Source organism: Haematobia irritans, chromosome 5 (assembly GCF_050003625.1).
Source record: "Haematobia irritans isolate KBUSLIRL chromosome 5, ASM5000362v1, whole genome shotgun sequence".
Taxonomy (NCBI): domain Eukaryota; kingdom Metazoa; phylum Arthropoda; class Insecta; order Diptera; family Muscidae; genus Haematobia; species Haematobia irritans.
The window spans coordinates 5,317,737-5,336,231 of record NC_134401.1 but is presented as its reverse complement, the minus strand read 5'-3'; the positions used below and the strand labels follow the sequence as shown (position 1 = coordinate 5,336,231).

Here is an 18,495-nt window from a genome sequence, read left to right as displayed (position 1 = left end):
CCAATACATTACATTATTTAATAAATTTTCTGCCCCAATTGGTTTGAACGACTGAGTGTTCCATTTGGGCTTTATATGAGGAAACGTGAGCCCTAACGTTTGTTTGTGCAGTATTTTAGTTTGTTAGAAAACAATTTAAAGTAGCTGCAAAAATAGCATACAGATACTGACATGCATTGACATCGGGTGAATGCAGGTCGATGTTTACCACAATACAATCAGCTGTACGAATCTACTTTGATAAACACATTTTCAAGCAATACAGTTCAGAGAAAATGTTGTTAAAGGCTATTGTATATAGACCTTCGATATTTAAATTTTCTCAAATTTCGCAAAAAAGATATGTTAGTTATGTACAAGGACAAGAACCAGAACCAAAAATACGAGAATATTTCTATTACATTGATCACGAGGGCATGGTATGATGATAACACAATAATATATTATATATGAAATTTAGTAAAACTGCTTCATATTACAGCTTTTCTTGGACGATTCAAAAATGAAAAACTTTACATCGTGTTTCAAAGAAAAGAAATTTCTAAAATTCTTTTTCGATCGAGTAAAGTTCAACGACACAAAACGCTATAAAACAGAGTTTCCCTACTTATCATTATGTGGAAGAGAACGCAACTATATTAGATGTGATGATACTCCTATTGTTTTTACGCATGTCATTCAGGATTCTAGCGGAATGGATAAAATTCAATATAATCATGCGGGCGAAGTTTTGCAAATTGACTTTCAACCCGATCATATATACATGAATCCGGAAACAGGTCGAGTCTATCATCCATATCCTAAAGACAAAGTTGGCTCTATAGGTCTAATACGTTCCAAACTCTCAATAGAATTAAGTAAATATTTCGAATTCGAGCATGGTGAACAGAATGGACCATCTCATATATGGTGGAAGGATACAAAACATTTATTACAAAATAATTGGATAGCTAATACGCAACGTCTTGGTATAAACTCTAATAAGGAGATACAATAGTCTAATGGCGTTTAAAATGTAATTTTTATACATATAACTATACATATTTGTTACTACATTTGTAAATTAGTTTCTAGACAAAATAATCATTGTATAAATGTATATAATTAACAAAAAAGGTTCAATGCATCAATTTTATACTATTCTATGCTCAAAGGCGTATATTCCCCTTCTTTTACCCAAGACAAGCCTTTCGAGGTTGTTCCATTTGTAATTGCTGGTTCTTTTCCTTCTCGTATGCGCTGTTTAATGGGACCATGAACGTCCTCACTGTATTGTTCGAATGTTATGTAATGTGGATCATCAGTCGGGGGCTCATCGTAAAGATGTTCTTTATTTATAGTAATACATTCCTTAACTTTTGATATGTATTCTTGACGATTTTGGGCAAGCAGTTGTGCTGCATCATTATTTTGCCATTTTGTAGAAGATGACGAACGAAGGCATTCGGAAGGATCAATAAAAATTGCTTGTATGTATTTAAGAATATGCCATATGTGATCTTCCCCAAAGCGCCACTGTGTAAACGCATGAGAGAGGTCTAGGGTACCAGTAAAGGGGCATATTAGAGGATGATACATCTCATTTTGAAATATGACCGTCTAAAATGGCAAAAATATGAACATAGTTTATATGTTCAATGACAAGATTATTAGTCTTTGGTTTCTGGGAAAGGGTTTGTAGCTATTGCCAAGCAATATTTGTCAATGTTGCAAATATCTCCATCTCATATACACAATACAAATAGTCGGATAATCACTTACCGGTACTAACTTATCCTCTGGAAACGTGTCTGGAAGCGATATGTTAAAACGAAATATGCCTTCTTCATACAGACCTTGTCGAACAAATATTACACCATACCACACTGTCAGTAAAACCGATATAAAATTAATTTTAAAGGATTTATAAAGTCTTTACCAACTTACACAGTGAGTTTTCAAAAGAGGGTATCACGTAGATTCCACCCACACCACTCCATTCCGATTCCACCATTTTGCTGGAAAAGAAAACATGGGATATTAAAAATGTTAAGAGATGTAATTTTATTTCGTACTATTCTGCTAGAATTTTGTACTCTTGTTGAATTGTAGTTTGGATGTCTTCTTTTATTCCTTTATCCTGCGACATTTTCTTAATTAATAACAATAAAAAAAAATTGTTTGATAGCCACAACTAAACAAACAACAGATGATCAGCTGTTCGAAAGTGTTAGTTAGTACACAAGTGAACTAGAAACGTTATAATATTATGCGTTAATTAACGTACTGTATGGTATAACTCTACACACTATTTTATTTTTTGTCATGTGTTATTATAATAGAAAACACCAACTAATGGATGAGTTACAATGAGAAACATTTCAGATATCGCATTGAAATTTTAATGATTATTTTTTAAAATATATAAAGGCTCATATCGAGAGTGATTTTAGTCGAGGATAAAAACAAACAACATCAGTTCTGTATTGACAATAGTTTGATGTTATAGTAACACTACCTATAATCATGGTAATGACAGCTGATCACATAAACAAAATCATTATTAATATGTCAGGTTGTAGTTAAATGTTTCCAAAAAAAATTATTTTTATTGTTTTGTATCTCAATTTCTTACAGATCAGAAGGAAAATTCTCAAAATGCTTCATCACCTGCGGTTATTGTTTCACCTTCATCTTCTAAAGCTCCCGAATCTCCATTATTTCCGCCCCCGAAGCCTGGCAAGAATCCAGACTATGGAACAAATAACACCTTGGAACTACTAGAAAAGATACCCAGTAAAATTGTTGACATGAAGCTGGACGATGTATTAACAGCTGTAAAAGTTGTGGATAACCTCTGTGATTATCAGCGTTGCAAATCCAAGACCAGTTTAATGGGACAAGATTGTTTTCATTGTCAGAAGAGGTTTTGTTTCAAACATGGATTGCCAGAAGTGCATGGATGTGGAGAAGCGGTAAAACGAACTGAGAGAAAAGAATTTATGCATCCAAAACCGGCAAAGACAGTTAAACATGAAGAGGAATTGGATAAAGCGAAAAAGAAACTACATGCTAAATTAAAAGATATGCAAGTGGGAAGAATGCAAAAGAGCGGAGATGTTCCCGGAAGGAAAAAGAAGGCAAAATAATATGTAGTTTTGCTATCGAATTTCAATTGTTATCAAATATAGGAGTATTAACTTAAAATATTGCGATTAAATTTACGGTAACATGGGATGTAGAAACTTATGGGAATTATATTGGTATCCGATTTGAACAGTATGTAAAATGCTCTGAGAATATTTAAATTTCATCGAGATTTTTATTTACATATATTTCTCTTGACAGCTATTACAATATTGTTTGGATATTTGAAAATAATTAAGCAAATACAATTCGCATAACTTCTAAACATATTGTACTTTTGAAACTATGATTCTATGTAAACAATAAGCTTTGAAAGCAATTCTTCTATGAAATACATTTACTAAAATTCCATATATGCAGATTTTATAATTATTTTCGAAAATTTACCTGTGGTTATATAAGGAGTTTAATTTAAATTTGATTTGTTTTTTCATTCCTTTCAGAAAACTTCTTGAGTATACTGTTGTACAAAAAATAAACACTCTGGTTTCATTACATATGTACTATAGTTTTCAATAATTTAGAATTATTAAGTCTTTCCTTGGAAAGATTGAAAACAACACAAATATGAGAATATACAAAAATTTCTCTTAATTATAAAGAATAAGTTTACAGCCATAGATAACAAAATGTTTACCTCTAATAGGCTTCTAGGAGATATAGGCCACAAATATAACAAATGATTTATAGTATCTCCAAATCACAGTGACGGATTTCTGGGAACTTTTTCTGAAAAAAAAAACAACAACATTAAACCATTAAACTAAATCTTCGAAAATATACTCTACTTACCCTCAATTTCATTTCAATTCGATCGATTTCTCCGCCCATTAAATCGACAATATTTTCACCATGATTTAATAAAAACTGTTCCAATTCTTCTGGCGATTGGAATGACTTTACCACCTGATGAAAATACAAACAAAATGATATAAGGCTTATTTGTGGCAAGGAACTTTAGAATACCTTTAGCAATTCATTGATATCTTGCTTGTCCAAATAGGAACGTGTCAATTCTCGACCGTCAAAATCCATTTCTGCTTTGTATCGGACCAAAGAATTTCCCATATCAATGCCTTTAACATCATGGATGGCTCGTATCATAACATCACTTTCTAGTTCTCCATTAATACGTTCCAGGTGTTCTCGAGCTATGGATCTTTGTGAAATTAAATTAAATACATAAAGTTTCCCAAGAGCACATAGCACGCAACTTACTTTCCAACCAAAGCTGCTACATTTGTATAAATGATAAAGGATGCCACTGCTCCTAATATGGTACCAACTAAAAGTGATCCTACAGCATCATAAATATGAGATCCGGTAATTGTAGATAGACCCATGCATGAAGCCGCCACAGCCACACTTGCAACTGCTGCAGCATCTTCAGTTAATACAACATTTACACAAGGATCTTTGCCAGTTAGAACTGCAATGAATTTTATATTAAAATTATGATTCCATTTTAATCTGCTACACGATATACCATATTCTTTAAATGAAATTCCTTTTAATTTGGCTGATCTCCTTACTTCATTCATTGCCACCAAAAGAGTGGCTCCCTCAGAAACTAATGATCCACCCAATATGAAAAATGCCCAGAAAAAGTTTTCCATAGGTTCAGGATGCATTAAACCAGTAATGCCATGATAAAATGACAAGCCTGTACCTACGCAGAAAATACCAACTCCGGAAATTAGAGAGGAAACATATTTCATATTGGTATAACCATACGGATGGTCAGAATCGGCCATTTGGGTAGATTTGTGGATACCATAGGCCAAAATTAATTGATTGATGGTATCTGCCAAAGAGTGAATAGCCTCAGCAAACATACTGTGCGATCCAGAATATAACCAACCACCAACTTTGAACAGGAAATTCAAACCATTTCTGAAAATTATAAGGAAAACTATATTAAATAGGGTAATTAAAAAATAATTCCCTTTCTCTATATACATGAAACAAAATACGAAAAAATGTGTTATTGCTACAATAAATTGTTATTGCTACAACGTCCATTCTCCTAGCTCTTCGATGAGGGACGTGCAATAACTTTTTTCACATCCATGATGCCTTATTTACTTACATGCCAATGGCTATCAATACAACTTTGCCTGATTTTCCTCTAAGGCCAGGTTCATCTTCGTACACTGCAGTTCTAGATCCTATTTCTCTCCTATAATCCCTTAATCTTCGTTTAACCGTGAAAATATCTAAAATATAGGCGAATATTTATTTTTAAAAAAATCTATAGAAATATATTTTGAAATAGTTACTTTGTTGATGGGTTTTGCGTTCTACTTCACGTTTTAGGCACTCCTTAATGAGATTCTCTTTTGTACCCCAAATATTAATGGCTTTCGCTTCTACATCCTTACGCCAAAAAACTGTTATTGGCGGTTCTTGTTCATATGGTGAACGACGTTTAATTTTTGGTAATGTCTCTAAATCAGAAGCTTTTAACAAAAAATCACTCATAGCCCGAGCTGGTGTTATAAAGTTACGTTCCAAAGATGAGCGATTGTAGTCCATCTTTGCTCGTTTCTAAAAATAAATTAAAGAATATCAGTAAGTGAAATCTGAAAATGCAAATGATGGGAGCTATTCCCAAATATGAGCCGTTATGGCTTATAGTTAGTTTAAGGCTAAGTGTATGGAAATTTATTTGAAACTGATCATGCTATAAACGAGTATGAATGATATATGAATGGCAGCTTCTGTTTCGATAAGGATAATATTCTATACATAAGATTTATTGAATTGGGATAAGAAGCGAATTCTCTCCGATTTCTACAAATTCCATTGCGTTCCTCCTGTTACCAAACATAATGATCCAAAAACTGAAAAGATAACTTTGTATTTTTTAATTTAATTTAAAAACTTACTGGCTTTGGCTTAATTTCTGGTAAAGGCTTTTTCGCCGTCAAGTCTGTCGTTGTCAAATCTAAAGTTACACTTTTCTTTTTCGAGGAAACTTTTGCCGAGGGCTTTATTGCATCTATTTTGGCAGCGTCTAGTTTAGCCTCTGTCACGCTTGCCGCATCTTTAGCCGCTTTACTCATAATCTCATCAGCAGTAGGTGTCGCAGCAGCAGAGGAAGAAATGAGATTCTCAGAGTTCGTTGCAGTACTTGAGTCTCCATCTCCTTTCGACTTTTCGAATACTATGTCATTTATTTTGGAATCTTCGATGGTTGTTGTAATGGATAGAATACCTTTGGACGTTTCAATTTCATACTTTTTTGTTTGTGTTCCCACGTTTTCTTCAGTTGCATCAGTTGATTTCTCTTTCAATGATTTTGGCTCAGTAGCAGTTTTTGTTGTCGTTTTAGTTTTAGTTGTCTTTGGAGATTTTGTTGAAGATTGGGTAGTGGTAGATGGTGGTGAAGCAATAACCTGACAAGAATAAATTAGGTTGTTCGACTAAATTGTAACATTTTTCCATTGATTATTACACCCATATAGATACAAAAACAACAATACGTACCAAATTATGAATAATAAACAAATATTATCATCAATTTCCTCTAATCATATTTACCTTATCTTTCGAAACATAAAGCCTTTGTGCAACAAAAACGCTTTTGCGTCCATCATTAACTGTTATTTCCCTGTAGCCTGGTAACAAATGCTTCCTGAGATAACTTATCTTACGCAGGTTCAAAATACATTGCTTGGTATTCAGGATCTTTACCAATTCCACACCTCTGGGAAGCATGTTGTTGTCAAAATACTCAACACCAATCTGCAAGAAAAACCAATGGATGGCAAGCAACAAGTTATTACATAGTAGCTTTTTTATTCTAGAACAAAATGCAATTTATTAAGATGAAAAACAAATAAACGACAATGTTTACAAACCTTTTGTTTCGTATTTCAAACCTAATGACCCCTCTTCCTCAAAATATGTAGCCGCTTACCTCTGACGTTTGGCTATAAATAAATTCTGTCTGCTCAAAACTCGAACAATTTAAGGATGGAGTCAAAATATTCTATGATTATGTATTATAGTAATACTTTTCGAATTTTCAATAAATCTAAAACAAATATTAATGGAAGTTAATTTTGCCGAATTTTTCTACCGGACTACGTTAGTCATTATAGCAAATTTGGATTTTCTTTTGATAGCTTTACTTTTTTTCTTGTTTGTTTGTGACGTTCGTCTTACTGTCTATAAATTAGTTTATGAAGCGTAACTTCCTTCCTTCTTTTTTTATGGTGAAAGTTACAAAAAATCTGCGAATTTTAGAGCTGTAAATATTGTTATGACTTTAGGGGTAGTGTAAATTATTAACTTGTTTTGTTGTTTTGTTATTGTCACTCTGCATTGAAAATAGCGTTGCCAGATAATGGATAGGAATGTCGACCAAATGTCATTATTGAATAGGGCTTGCATTTTCGACAAAATTACATGAGCTAAATGGATGGTTGTACCGTGAGGATCATGGATGTATATATTACATAAAGCCCTGATAATTGATCGATTCAATTAATTTCAAATTCGGTGCCTGATGTCAGTATCCATTATCTAACAATCACAGAAAATTCAAATCGGTTTTATAAATTCTGATTTCTTCTTCTTCTAAAGAAGATGTCATGCGCTATGAATTGACTTCACCAAAATAAAAATCTGTGTTGCCAGAAGTTAGGGTACGAAAAGCCGTTAGAAGTGTAAGTGTAAGTTTTTGCCGCAACGGCAAATACAATAAGCTTGACGGCGAATAACTCCCTTTTTCACGTTTCCTAGCGTTTTTGTTGTCAATACAGCATGCTTTGACAATATTAAACAATGAAGTTGAATAAAAACATACAATGGCTTGTTATTTGTTGAGTTATTTCAAGAAAAAATAATCTACACGTGTCCAGGCAACAGCAATTCCTAGTGGTGAGTTAAAAAAATTGATAAGCGATGGCAACACTATACCAGTTTTCGCCAAGGAGTTAGAATAAGTTTTAATTTAGCGACACGCCGCTAGCCGTCACGGTATTCCGTCGCGGATTTTGGGCTTCCCATAAGAAATACACGTAAATAAGTGTTCGCCTACCGCATATCGCTATGGTTATATTTACACACTAACAGGTTTAAATGAAAAAATTTAAAACTGCAAAATTTTTATTCTTACAGACATTACAATACACACTGTCATGCGCTATGAACTATTACATTAAAAATTGCAATGTATTAAATTGTCATAGCAATTCCTACTGGCGAGTTGTTTTTCGAATATTACTTATTACAAAAATATTGCTCTATTTTCAAACGAATTATCGAAAAATGTTTACAGCAAATTCCAAAAACGTTTTGTCCGTTGAAGAACTTTAATTCATTTATGAGACTTTAACAAAAAATCGGGATATATGTATATTCTGTAATACAAAAAGATGCACAGAATAAAAAATATCACCAACATTTTTCCAATCACAATTTTAATAAATTTTCCAAAAATATTCGATTAAAAATGTATTTGATTACATTTTTAATTAAAACAAAAAACAATCACAAAAATTAATTGTATCAATTACTTTTCTAAATGATTTTAATGCTTTATATGATCATTTTTTCGATAGAGGACATTTCAAATTAAAATTAATTGGATCAATTTATTTCGTGAATGAAGACCAAAAATATTTTTTTCTGTGTGCTCTTATAATTGAAACCACTTTTGAACTGTCATAAGTTTTTGGGATTCTATCATTTCTTGAAGGAAGCGATCTTAAAAGTATATGTAAAGGGTGATTTGTTAAGAGCTTGATAACTTTTTTTTTTTAAAAAACGCCTAAAATTTGCAAAATCTCATCGGTTCTTTATATGAAACGTTAGATTGGTCCATGACATTTACTTTTTGAAGATAATTTCATTTAAATGTTGACCGCGGCTGCGTCTTAGGTGGTCCATTCGGAAAGTCCAATTTTGGGCAACTTTTTCGAGCATTTCGGCCGGAATAGCCCGAATTTCTTCGGAAATGTTGTCTTCCAAAGCTGGAATAGTTGCTGGCTTATTTCTGTAGACTTTAGACTTGACGTAGCCCCACAAAAAATAGTCTAAAGGCGTCAAATCGCATGATCTTGGTGGCCAACTTACCGGTCCATTTCTTGAGATGAATTGTTCTCCGAAGTTTTCCCTCCAAATGGCCATAGAATCGCGAGCTGTGTGGCATGTAGCGCCATCTTGTTGAAACCACATGTCAACCAAGTTCAGTTCTTCCATTTTTGGCAACAAAAAGTTTGTTAGCATCGAACGATAGCGATCGCCATTCACCGTAACGTTGCGTCCAACAGCATCTTTGAAAAAATACGGTCCAATGATTCCACCAGCGTACAAACCACACCAAACAGTGCATTTTTCGGGATGCATGGACAGTTCTTGAACGGCTTCTGGTTGCTCTTCACTCCAAATGCGGCAATTTTGCTTATTTACGTAGCCATTCAACCAGAAATGAGCCTCATCGCTGAACAAAATTTGTCGATAAAAAAGCGGATTTTCTGCCAACTTTTCTAGGTAATAAAATTCAATGATTTGCAAGCGTTGCTCGTTAGTAAGTCTATTCATGATGAAATGTCAAAGCATACTGAGCATCTTTCTCTTTGACACCATGTCTGAAATCCCACGTGATCTGTCAAATACTAATGCATGAAAATCCTAACCTCAAAAGAATCACCCTTTATATGTTATAAAAAATGGCGATTTACCTATATAAGTCACATTAGTTCCTAATCGGTTTATATAGAAGAGTCTATATAAAATTATGAACCGATATGGACCCATTTTCGCATGGCATGATTAAAGGGCATATACTGACATCACCCAATATATATCAACAGGAGTGGAAGAACTTTGCTTCTCCCTGAGGCTCTGGAAGTCATATATAGGGATCGGTTTATATGAGGGCTATGGTTCGGCATGGTTCTTAGAAGACATATACTAAAAACACTTATAAAATTTCAAATACGAGAAATAAATAAAATTTGCACCTTCAGAAGGTTGAAGATGTCAAATCTGGGGTTTATATGGGGGATATATAATATTATGTACCGATGTGAACCAATTTTTGCATTGTTGTTAGAAGACACGTACTAACATTTCATAACAAATTTCAAACAGATCGGATGAAGTTTTCCCTTCAGAAGGCTCCGGAAGTCAAATCTGGGGATCGGTTATGGACTGATATGGACAAATTTTTGCATGGTTATTAGTAGGTATGTATTAACATCACATACCCAATTTCATACTGGATCGGATGAAATTTGCCCCTCCAAGTAGATTCGGAACTCAATCGGACCTAGAAATGGTCCGATAGGGTTCATTTCCAATACCATCCTACCTACATCAATAACAGGGAGCCACCGTGGTGCAATGGTTAGCATGCCCGCCTTGCATACACAAGGTCGTGGGTTCGATTCCTGCTTCGAGTGCTGGCACTCAGTGATAAGAATTCACCAATGTGGTATCACAATGGACTGAATAGTCTAAGTGAGCCTGATACATCGGGCTGCCACCTAACCTAACCTAACCTACATCAATAACAAATACTTGTGCCAAGTTTCAAGCTTGTTTTGTGCGGAAGTTAGCGTGATTTCAAAAGACGGACGGACCTATAGTTTAGGCTCCCTTATTCAATACCACAGGTCGTGAACTTCTCTCTTATCAACGAGTGCCGTCCGATACTATGTTTCACATTATGGTGAAACCACTGAGAGAAGCTTTGAAACACTCGTATCGACAGTATTGCTGAGAGTAGATAAACCACTGCCGAAAACATTGGTATTGAACAAGGTGGGTATGCTACCCGTTACACTAGAGGGGTTCACATATATTATTGTTGCGTCACCGTTCATTGTGACTTCTGCAGCTTCTAATAGAAATATCCATTGTGTGTTTGAAATATGAAAGATTGCCTAGGTCGATTGTTGAATTAAAAATTTGATTTTTATATTCCTAAAAGGACATCACGTATATCAGATATATCATTCAATCACGAGTTTGCCAAACATTGAGGAGACTCGTAAAAACAGTTTAAGCTAATTTACTTCCTCAAAATATTGTATAGAAATTACAAAATATTTCGTCGAATTCTGAATACATGTTTATCGTCCTCATTAGTATGCCATTGATGTTTTGAACGCTGAATAATCGCTCTTACCACAATAACATTCAAAGAAAGAGATTAAACTTATCGCTTGATAAAAAAATAATGAAAATTAACATTGCAAAAAAGGGATGTGCACGTGAACTGAATTGTACAAGTAAACCATATGTCAGGTAGTAAATTTTAATAAAAGCAAATATGAACATCGTGCAGAACTTGAAAGTATTTAATTTTTATTTCATTTTGATGCAACAAAGTTGACATCTGGAAATTATTTATATACGTTTATTGTTTTTATTGTTTATTTTGTGGGTTAAAAGTCGTGTCTGATTATTTAACATCAAATAAAGCCTAATCGGAATCGTGTTAATATAAATCTGAAACTGATCCCTTAAGATTTAATGCCAACTGGTGAATTAATTATTGTGGTGGTTTTAATGCGCTTTCTATTATAAATTTTTAGCACCGTCAATTAAGTCAAGTGTTTTTGCAATGATTCATATGCGAAATTAATTATACTTGATTTGACACTAATAAATTCACACGATGGAATAGAAATCCACTGATTAGGGGTGGAAAGAAGTTGTAGCAATACGTAATTATCATTTTGAATATTTAACAGTTAAAATGCAAGTTAAGCAAACTTTCTGAAATGATTATAGCCAGAAATGTCCAAACATAGTGGCATGGGGTACTTAATATTAAGTGGAAGTTTTATTTCTTGTTTTATTAAACACTGAGAGTTTTCTGTTTTCTTCGCATTTTATATTCCTAGAATGGAATTTGTGCTGGTTCTTTTGTTACTGCTTTTATACGAGTACATTTACAATAGTCTCTAAGTATTTTCTCATTGGTTTCTGTCTAGTGATTAGAATTTTGATGGGAACTCCTTATGATTTATCAATTTCTTTTTGATTGGAACTCCTTATGATTTATTAATTTCAATACCCATGCCATTGGGAAATCACAAAAGTTTTTATTTCATTCACTCATTTTATGTCTATTTATTGTTAATCCACATGGATTAAATTCTCTCAACTTTAGTTTTCATTGTACCTTTCAAACATGATCACATATAAATACGAGCCGAAGAATCACTTTCTTCACACATAGCGTAAAAATAATGCAAAATAAACAAAAAAAAAACTGAGTTCTCAAAAAAGTAGTTTGGATCCTCAACTTGTGATCCTGAGATAGTGCAAATGAATTGTACATGGCCTTGTCAAAGGACGCAGGTACTCAGTTTCCTTTGAAGTTCTTTTGAAAGAAACCATTTTAAACCAAAAAAAAAAAAACGCAGGTTCAAATCTCACCAGCGACGAAATTGTTTATTATTGTATTGTTTTTATATATTTTGTTATTTTCGGCATATATTTATGTCTAAATATATTCCTTTCATTTAAAATTAACAAAAAATTGATAATTCTCGTAATTTGCACAAATTTCTCCATGGAAGTGAAAAAGAAAAAAGGCACACGTTCAAATTTTATTTTCATTATTTTTTTCTTTACAGTTTTTCTATATTGTTTTTCGACATTTAATTGTCCAAAATTTAAATTTCGACTTATGACTATTTTTCGCTCAGTACAACGGTTAGCATGCCCGCCTTACATACAAAGGATGGTAAACGCTAAAAAGGTTTTCAGCGGTGGTTTATCCTCTCTCATTAATGCTGGTAAAATTTCTGAATGTATTAATGCTCCTCTAAGTTCGAGGTCCACCAAAAATGGACTGAATAGTCTAAGTAGGCCTAAAAACATAGGGCTGCAACTATACCTAATTATAAGAAATCATGCATGCGATTTACTAGTACTCGTTTCTCTAAGTGTATGGTTTAGGTATATTATGTCATGTCTTTAGTGCATGTTCTTATCGGCAACTTTTTCAGATATTGATCCTGATAATGGCTAGTGGTCGAACTTATACTTAACAGGGCATTTTCATATCCTCCATCAATTTCGCAATGACATGCAAGTGAAGTTTATTTTCATCTAGGTCATTCCACTTTATTTCGAGGACGTTCATATTAATCAATGTTTGTTTTTTTTTCTTTGCACTCGAAGAACTCTCCAGAGAGAAATTAAAACGCAAAATATTTTAGCATTAACGCATATCAGTTGCAGCCATTGTCTGCACAAAAAAAAAATTATCTGATTCAATCAAGAAATTAATTGATCCAATTAATTTTTAATTGAAATGTCTTCAATCACAGAAATGATAGTATCAATTAAAAAATTAATTGAAGGTCAATTAAAAAGTTAATTGATCCAATTAAAAAATTAATTGATACTATTATTTTTGTGATTGATTTTTGTTTCAATTACAAAATTTGTTGAATCAATTAAATGTTTACTTGAATATTTTTTAAAACTCAATTAAAATTTTAATTGGAAAAATTTTCGTGAATTTTTTTTGTGTGTGCTAATATATAATTTTATTTTTATGCTGAATGTATAAAATTATAAAAACTTCTAAATCCTAAAAGGCAATCAACAAACTTTTTAGTTGTTTTTATACCTATACCTAACAGATGAAAAGAATTCCATGATCAACCCAAAATACATCCAATGTGTTATCGTATTCGGTGATTATTTCTAGATGTCTAAACATAGCATTTAATTGAATTTCATTCCTCAAAAAGAAATGTTCCATCAATATGTTCCATCAAAACTCCTATTTATTATTTGTTGTTATTGTACTACTCAAAATGCTAACTTATGCATTTCCTTATAAAAATAATTCGAAATGGTCTAGCAGATTTTCACTGACTTCAATTACCTCTGACATCTCTCTTCTCGTATTAAAGGTTTATTCACACTAAAAATAAAACATGTATTTAATTTTTAAGATAAACAAGTATTTTCTATAAAATTTAAGGGATAATTGATTTTAGCATTTTCTACACTGAAAAAAAAAAACAATAACCGGTTCCAAAGATTTTGTAGTTACTTTAAAAAATTTGGTATTGATTCCGAGCCAAATAAGCGGAGAATACAAGTAAGGATACTTTTAAGACACAATTCTCTTTTAAAATCGGGTTTTGTGTACTTGCTTCTAGGAAGCAAATTTTAATTTTTCGCTTTTTCAGCTTTTTTTCTTCATATGCTATCGAAGTCCTTTAAAAACAAGTTAACGACGACTTTATTTTCCAAATTAAGACTCGACTTCTAGTAGAAATTATGCTGTGTTTCAAGTAAAAAACGTCTTTAAAATAAAGTGTTGAAAAACATGTCCTATATTTGAACGATTTTTTGCTTTGTAGTCAAGATGCAAAAAGACAACAAATTTAAAGACAATTTCATTAAATTTAAAGATTTTTTCTAAATTATTAAAGTCAAGTTGACCTTAGCCCAAACGTGTTTTCTTTCATGTTCCATTTTTAAATCAAATCACTTAATTATAAGGACAATGCGACTTTATTGAAAAGTTTATAGACCTTTGGTCAAGGAAAAAAACTTTATACTAGAGAAATGCGTCCTCTATGCTAAGCGAAATTTGCATTCGTATTTGAAAGACATGAAATCTTTGACCTCACGACAATATTTTTTTCAGTGTAACATACGTAGCTGGATAAGTGTTGATACGACATTGTACAAATTAAAGCACGTATTAAAAAAATATTGTCTCGGCGTAGCATTTTATATTGGATAGAATTCTGGTACACAGAACAAAAAATATTGGAATATTGACATCGTAATTTATATAAATGTAACTATTTATTTGCGTCAAGATTACAAATTTTTTATTTATACGTGATTTCGTCAGATTAACATGTTTAGTTCAGTTTGTCACAATGACGAAGAATGTCTCACGTGATGAGAAATAATTCAACCTTTGATTGTAGTTTTGAGAGTCTTTGTTTACTAAAGCTGAGTACTAGTTCAGTTTTCAAGCTGAAAACCAACTTGTTTTCACGGTTACTTTTGTTAATTAATTAATTTAGAAATATAAAATTATTTGCAATCAATTCCTTGGACTTTTTCAATCCATTATTTGGACTTGATCAAAATATAATCGTCTTCATAAATATATTTGTACTTTTAATTTAGTGTTTTGGTGAAAAAAACCGAACATAGTACTCACCTTAATGCATTGCACTCAAAAATTTTGTTATTAATAACATAAAAAAAGTTAGCTAAAACAACAGATTTTGTCTGCTGATAAGAGGAAATCAGCCAATGTAGTAGTTTCACCAAACGCCCGTTATTTGAAACAGCAAACATTTTTATATGCTGAATTAACGAATAAATACCGTGTTTGCTGAAAATGGCAAATTTTTCGAAAATATAGCAAACTGAAATAGCAAACTGAATCAGTTGAAATAACTGTCTTTTCTGCTACAACAACCCCAAATTTTTGATGTCCTGGTAACAAACTTTGTCATTTTTAATCGATATTTTGAAATAAAGAAACGTAAATTACGATGTTCATATGGTGTCATAAATTAAATAAAATAAAGGGCGACTTGTTGTAATTCTCTTATCAGATAGACCGAAGAGAATTTACGAGTTTTTTCGGATCAGCAGAAATTTTCAGCAAACTACAATCTTTCCAGCAGCTATTCCAAAATAGCAAATTGTCTTAGAAACAAACTGCTAACTGCTTTAATTTATAACTTTCATAGATAACATTAGGGCTGTTTTCTTTTAGCACTGGATACCCTAAGCTGTGAAGGACTAAAAGAAAACAGAGTACTCGTTTATCCAGGACATCTCCATAAATATGCAACACTGTCATCAGCTGTTTAAAAACAATCACAGAAAAGAAGTGAAATCTTGCATTTGTAATGTACACTCATAGAAAAAAGTCTGCTAAAAACAGCAGTCGATGTCTGCTGTTATATTTTTGTACTTCAGGGCGTAATGAACAACAATTTATAAAATGTTTGGTTTATAAAATTTTCCCCAAAGCATATTTAAGAAACAAAAGTAGTTTTTGGTATATTTTTGCACTGTAAATATACTTACAAGCTCCTAAATACGATCAGCAAACATTTTTTCAATTCGATATATATTCAGATTTTTGGTCAAATACTATAGATATTCATAAAATATTGTGTTAATTATGTTAGGATAGCTCCTAAGTTGACATTTTTATTTATTTTAGCCAAAAAAAAACATGTTTTAGTGTAATCTAGCTTCAAAAATAGCAGGAAATGTTTGCTATTTCAGCAAACAGTGACTGCTGTCCCTTTTTCAGCAGAATTTCTGTTGTTTTAGCAGACTTTTCTGCTGTCCCTACTAACAAATTACTTTGGGTGTATGAAATGCTCCTATTTATTGCTGCGATTATTTATGACACTGTACCACTATTATTAATCGATGAAGCGTCACTTTATCAAAATACAATCTGGCAACATCGGCGCGCCTTGCACTGATGAGATGTTCTGGATAGAACACCAGTGCAACGATGTTCTGGATAGCCCATACAAATGTTGCATCCAGTGCAAAAGGAAAACAGCCCTTCTGGGATAAGTGCGTGTTAATTGTGTTTTTAAATATAGCGGATTGTGGAAATATTTTATTTTTATTATTATCTTCTAAAAACATACATTTCGTCCCAGTATTGGATAAATAAAAGTTTCTGATAAATATCCAATAACTAAAGGCATAAAAAATACGTTTTAAAATCAAAGTTGGGACAAATTGACCACAAGGAATGCACAAAGGTTAAGCGCAATATTTTCTATTCAATTTAGGGAGCTAATCAATATCAATTAAATTGTTAATTGGTTAAATTAATCTTTAGTTTGATTAAGGGCGATTTCGTTTCGCAAAAACATATGTTGCCTTGGTGTTACACTACTTTTAGCCTAATTGTGTTTTCACCCAAAGAATGGGGTCATTCCAATGTTATGGTACACTCATAGAAAAAAGTCTGCTAAAAACAGCAGCCGATGTATGCTGTTATATTTTTGTACTTCAGGACCTAATGAACAACAAATTATAAAATTTTTGGATTATAAATTTTTCCTCAAAGCATATTTAAGAACCAAAAGTAGTTTTTGGTATATTTTTGCACTGTAATATACTTACAAGCTCCTAAATACCATCAGCAAATATTTTGTTTGCTGTTATGCCTCAATTCGATAAATATTCAGAATTTTGGTCAAATGCTATAGATATTCATAAAATATTGTTTTAATTATGTTAAAATAATATATGTCAGTTGACATTTTTATATGTTTCAGCCAAAATAAAACATGTTTTGCTGTAATCGAGCTTAAAAAATAGCAGGAAATGTTTGCTATTTCAGCAAACAGTTACTGCTGTCCCTTTTTCAGCAGACTTTCTGCTGTTTTAGCAGACTTTTCTGCTGTCCCTACTAACAAATTTCTTTGGGTGTAAATTCATAATACTGTGAAGGATACAGAACCCAAAATCTTTGACAGTGTCCTTCATATTTGACAAACAATTTGAAGAATGTTGCACCTTTTTTTTCCAATCGAATCAATTAATCGGTTGTATTTTTTTCCTTATATGACAGATTTTTTCTGTTTGCTATTTGTATTCTTATTAAAATATTTTTATTCTTATTGGGAGGACTTAGTAGAATCACAACTAGCTAAGTGTGCGAATATTAGTCAGTAAATCAAATTATCATAGGAGAAACTAATTAATTTTTTCTTGATTTTTATACGACATCTAATAATAGTTTATCACGAAGGGTAATAGCATCTTTCTTCGAGTGTAAATACTTAAGGCTTTCTCAAACTGTGCCCCTATTAATCGTTCAACAATCTATTTCGTAATAGATCAATAAATTCCCAAAAACAGTGGATTTACAATAAAGTACTTCACCACTTAACATTTTAATCTCTATGTCGGAAAATATACCTTCGTATTACTTTAATTTATGGTTGTAATCACATCAGTTATATCGACGCAAAAAAGCTTTTATCGCAATACAATCAATCTATCTGCGGCTGCATTTTTTGCTCTTGGCCAAAATACGGTGTATTATTAATTAATCCCCGGGTGTTTTATTATCGATTGTTGACCTCTTCCGTTGTATCAATCATTCAAAAATGAAATGATCAAGTATGAAGTTCGCAGCAGATTTTAGGGGACGCTTAAATGGCCATTTTTCATATTTACTTTTTTTGTTAATAATAAATTTTAAAGAAAATGAATTTTTTCACGTGTTGCTATGGAACAAGTTATAATAAAATTCGCCAAAAAGTTATATGTAATTGTATTCTGCTTTTACAGTTTTATTTTTGATTATAGCGGCTAAACTCGAATTTAATACTCACCTTATGACTTGGATAATATGCTCAA

The 18,495-nt window shown here is 32.3% G+C and overlaps 4 protein-coding genes across 5 annotated transcripts; 2 read left to right on the top strand and 2 right to left on the bottom strand.

The window, feature by feature from the left end:
• Positions 1-185: 185 nt before the first annotated feature.
• Positions 186-1,055, top strand: LOC142239231 (UPF0598 protein CG30010). Its single transcript, XM_075311001.1, has 2 exons — positions 186-419; positions 482-1,055. The coding sequence occupies exons 1-2, from the start codon at positions 201-203 to the stop codon at positions 995-997; spliced, it is 735 nt and encodes a 244-aa protein (XP_075167116.1). The 5' UTR covers positions 186-200; the 3' UTR covers positions 998-1,055.
• On the bottom strand, positions 906-2,215 carry peo (ubiquitin E2 variant domain-containing protein pendolino). The gene is made up of 4 exons (XM_075311002.1): positions 2,055-2,215; positions 1,927-1,997; positions 1,762-1,865; positions 906-1,599 (listed from the first exon to the last, which is right to left on the bottom strand). The coding sequence occupies exons 1-4, from the start codon at positions 2,126-2,128 to the stop codon at positions 1,138-1,140; spliced, it is 711 nt and encodes a 236-aa protein (XP_075167117.1). The 5' UTR covers positions 2,129-2,215; the 3' UTR covers positions 906-1,137.
• Positions 2,216-2,482: 267 nt separating this feature from the next.
• Positions 2,483-3,186, top strand: LOC142239233 (uncharacterized). Its single transcript, XM_075311003.1, has 2 exons — positions 2,483-2,554; positions 2,617-3,186. Exons 1-2 carry the CDS (start codon positions 2,506-2,508, stop codon positions 3,126-3,128), a joined length of 561 nt encoding a protein of 186 aa, XP_075167118.1. The 5' UTR covers positions 2,483-2,505; the 3' UTR covers positions 3,129-3,186.
• Positions 3,187-3,281: 95 nt separating this feature from the next.
• On the bottom strand, positions 3,282-7,441 carry ZnT49B (solute carrier family 30 member 9). 2 transcript variants are annotated; one of them, XM_075310996.1, is made up of 11 exons: positions 7,263-7,441; positions 6,990-7,165; positions 6,670-6,873; positions 6,015-6,524; positions 5,406-5,673; positions 5,216-5,342; positions 4,613-5,019; positions 4,345-4,555; positions 4,093-4,285; positions 3,919-4,032; positions 3,282-3,855 (listed from the first exon to the last, which is right to left on the bottom strand). In XM_075310996.1, exons 3-11 carry the CDS (start codon positions 6,844-6,846, stop codon positions 3,811-3,813), a joined length of 2,052 nt encoding a protein of 683 aa, XP_075167111.1. In that variant the 5' UTR covers positions 6,847-6,873; positions 6,990-7,165; positions 7,263-7,441; the 3' UTR covers positions 3,282-3,810. The 2 variants fall into 2 exon arrangements, with proteins under 2 accessions (XP_075167111.1, XP_075167112.1); XM_075310997.1 differs by having other exon boundaries at positions 7,297-7,432.
• Between the last annotated feature and the right edge of the window lie 11,054 nt (positions 7,442-18,495).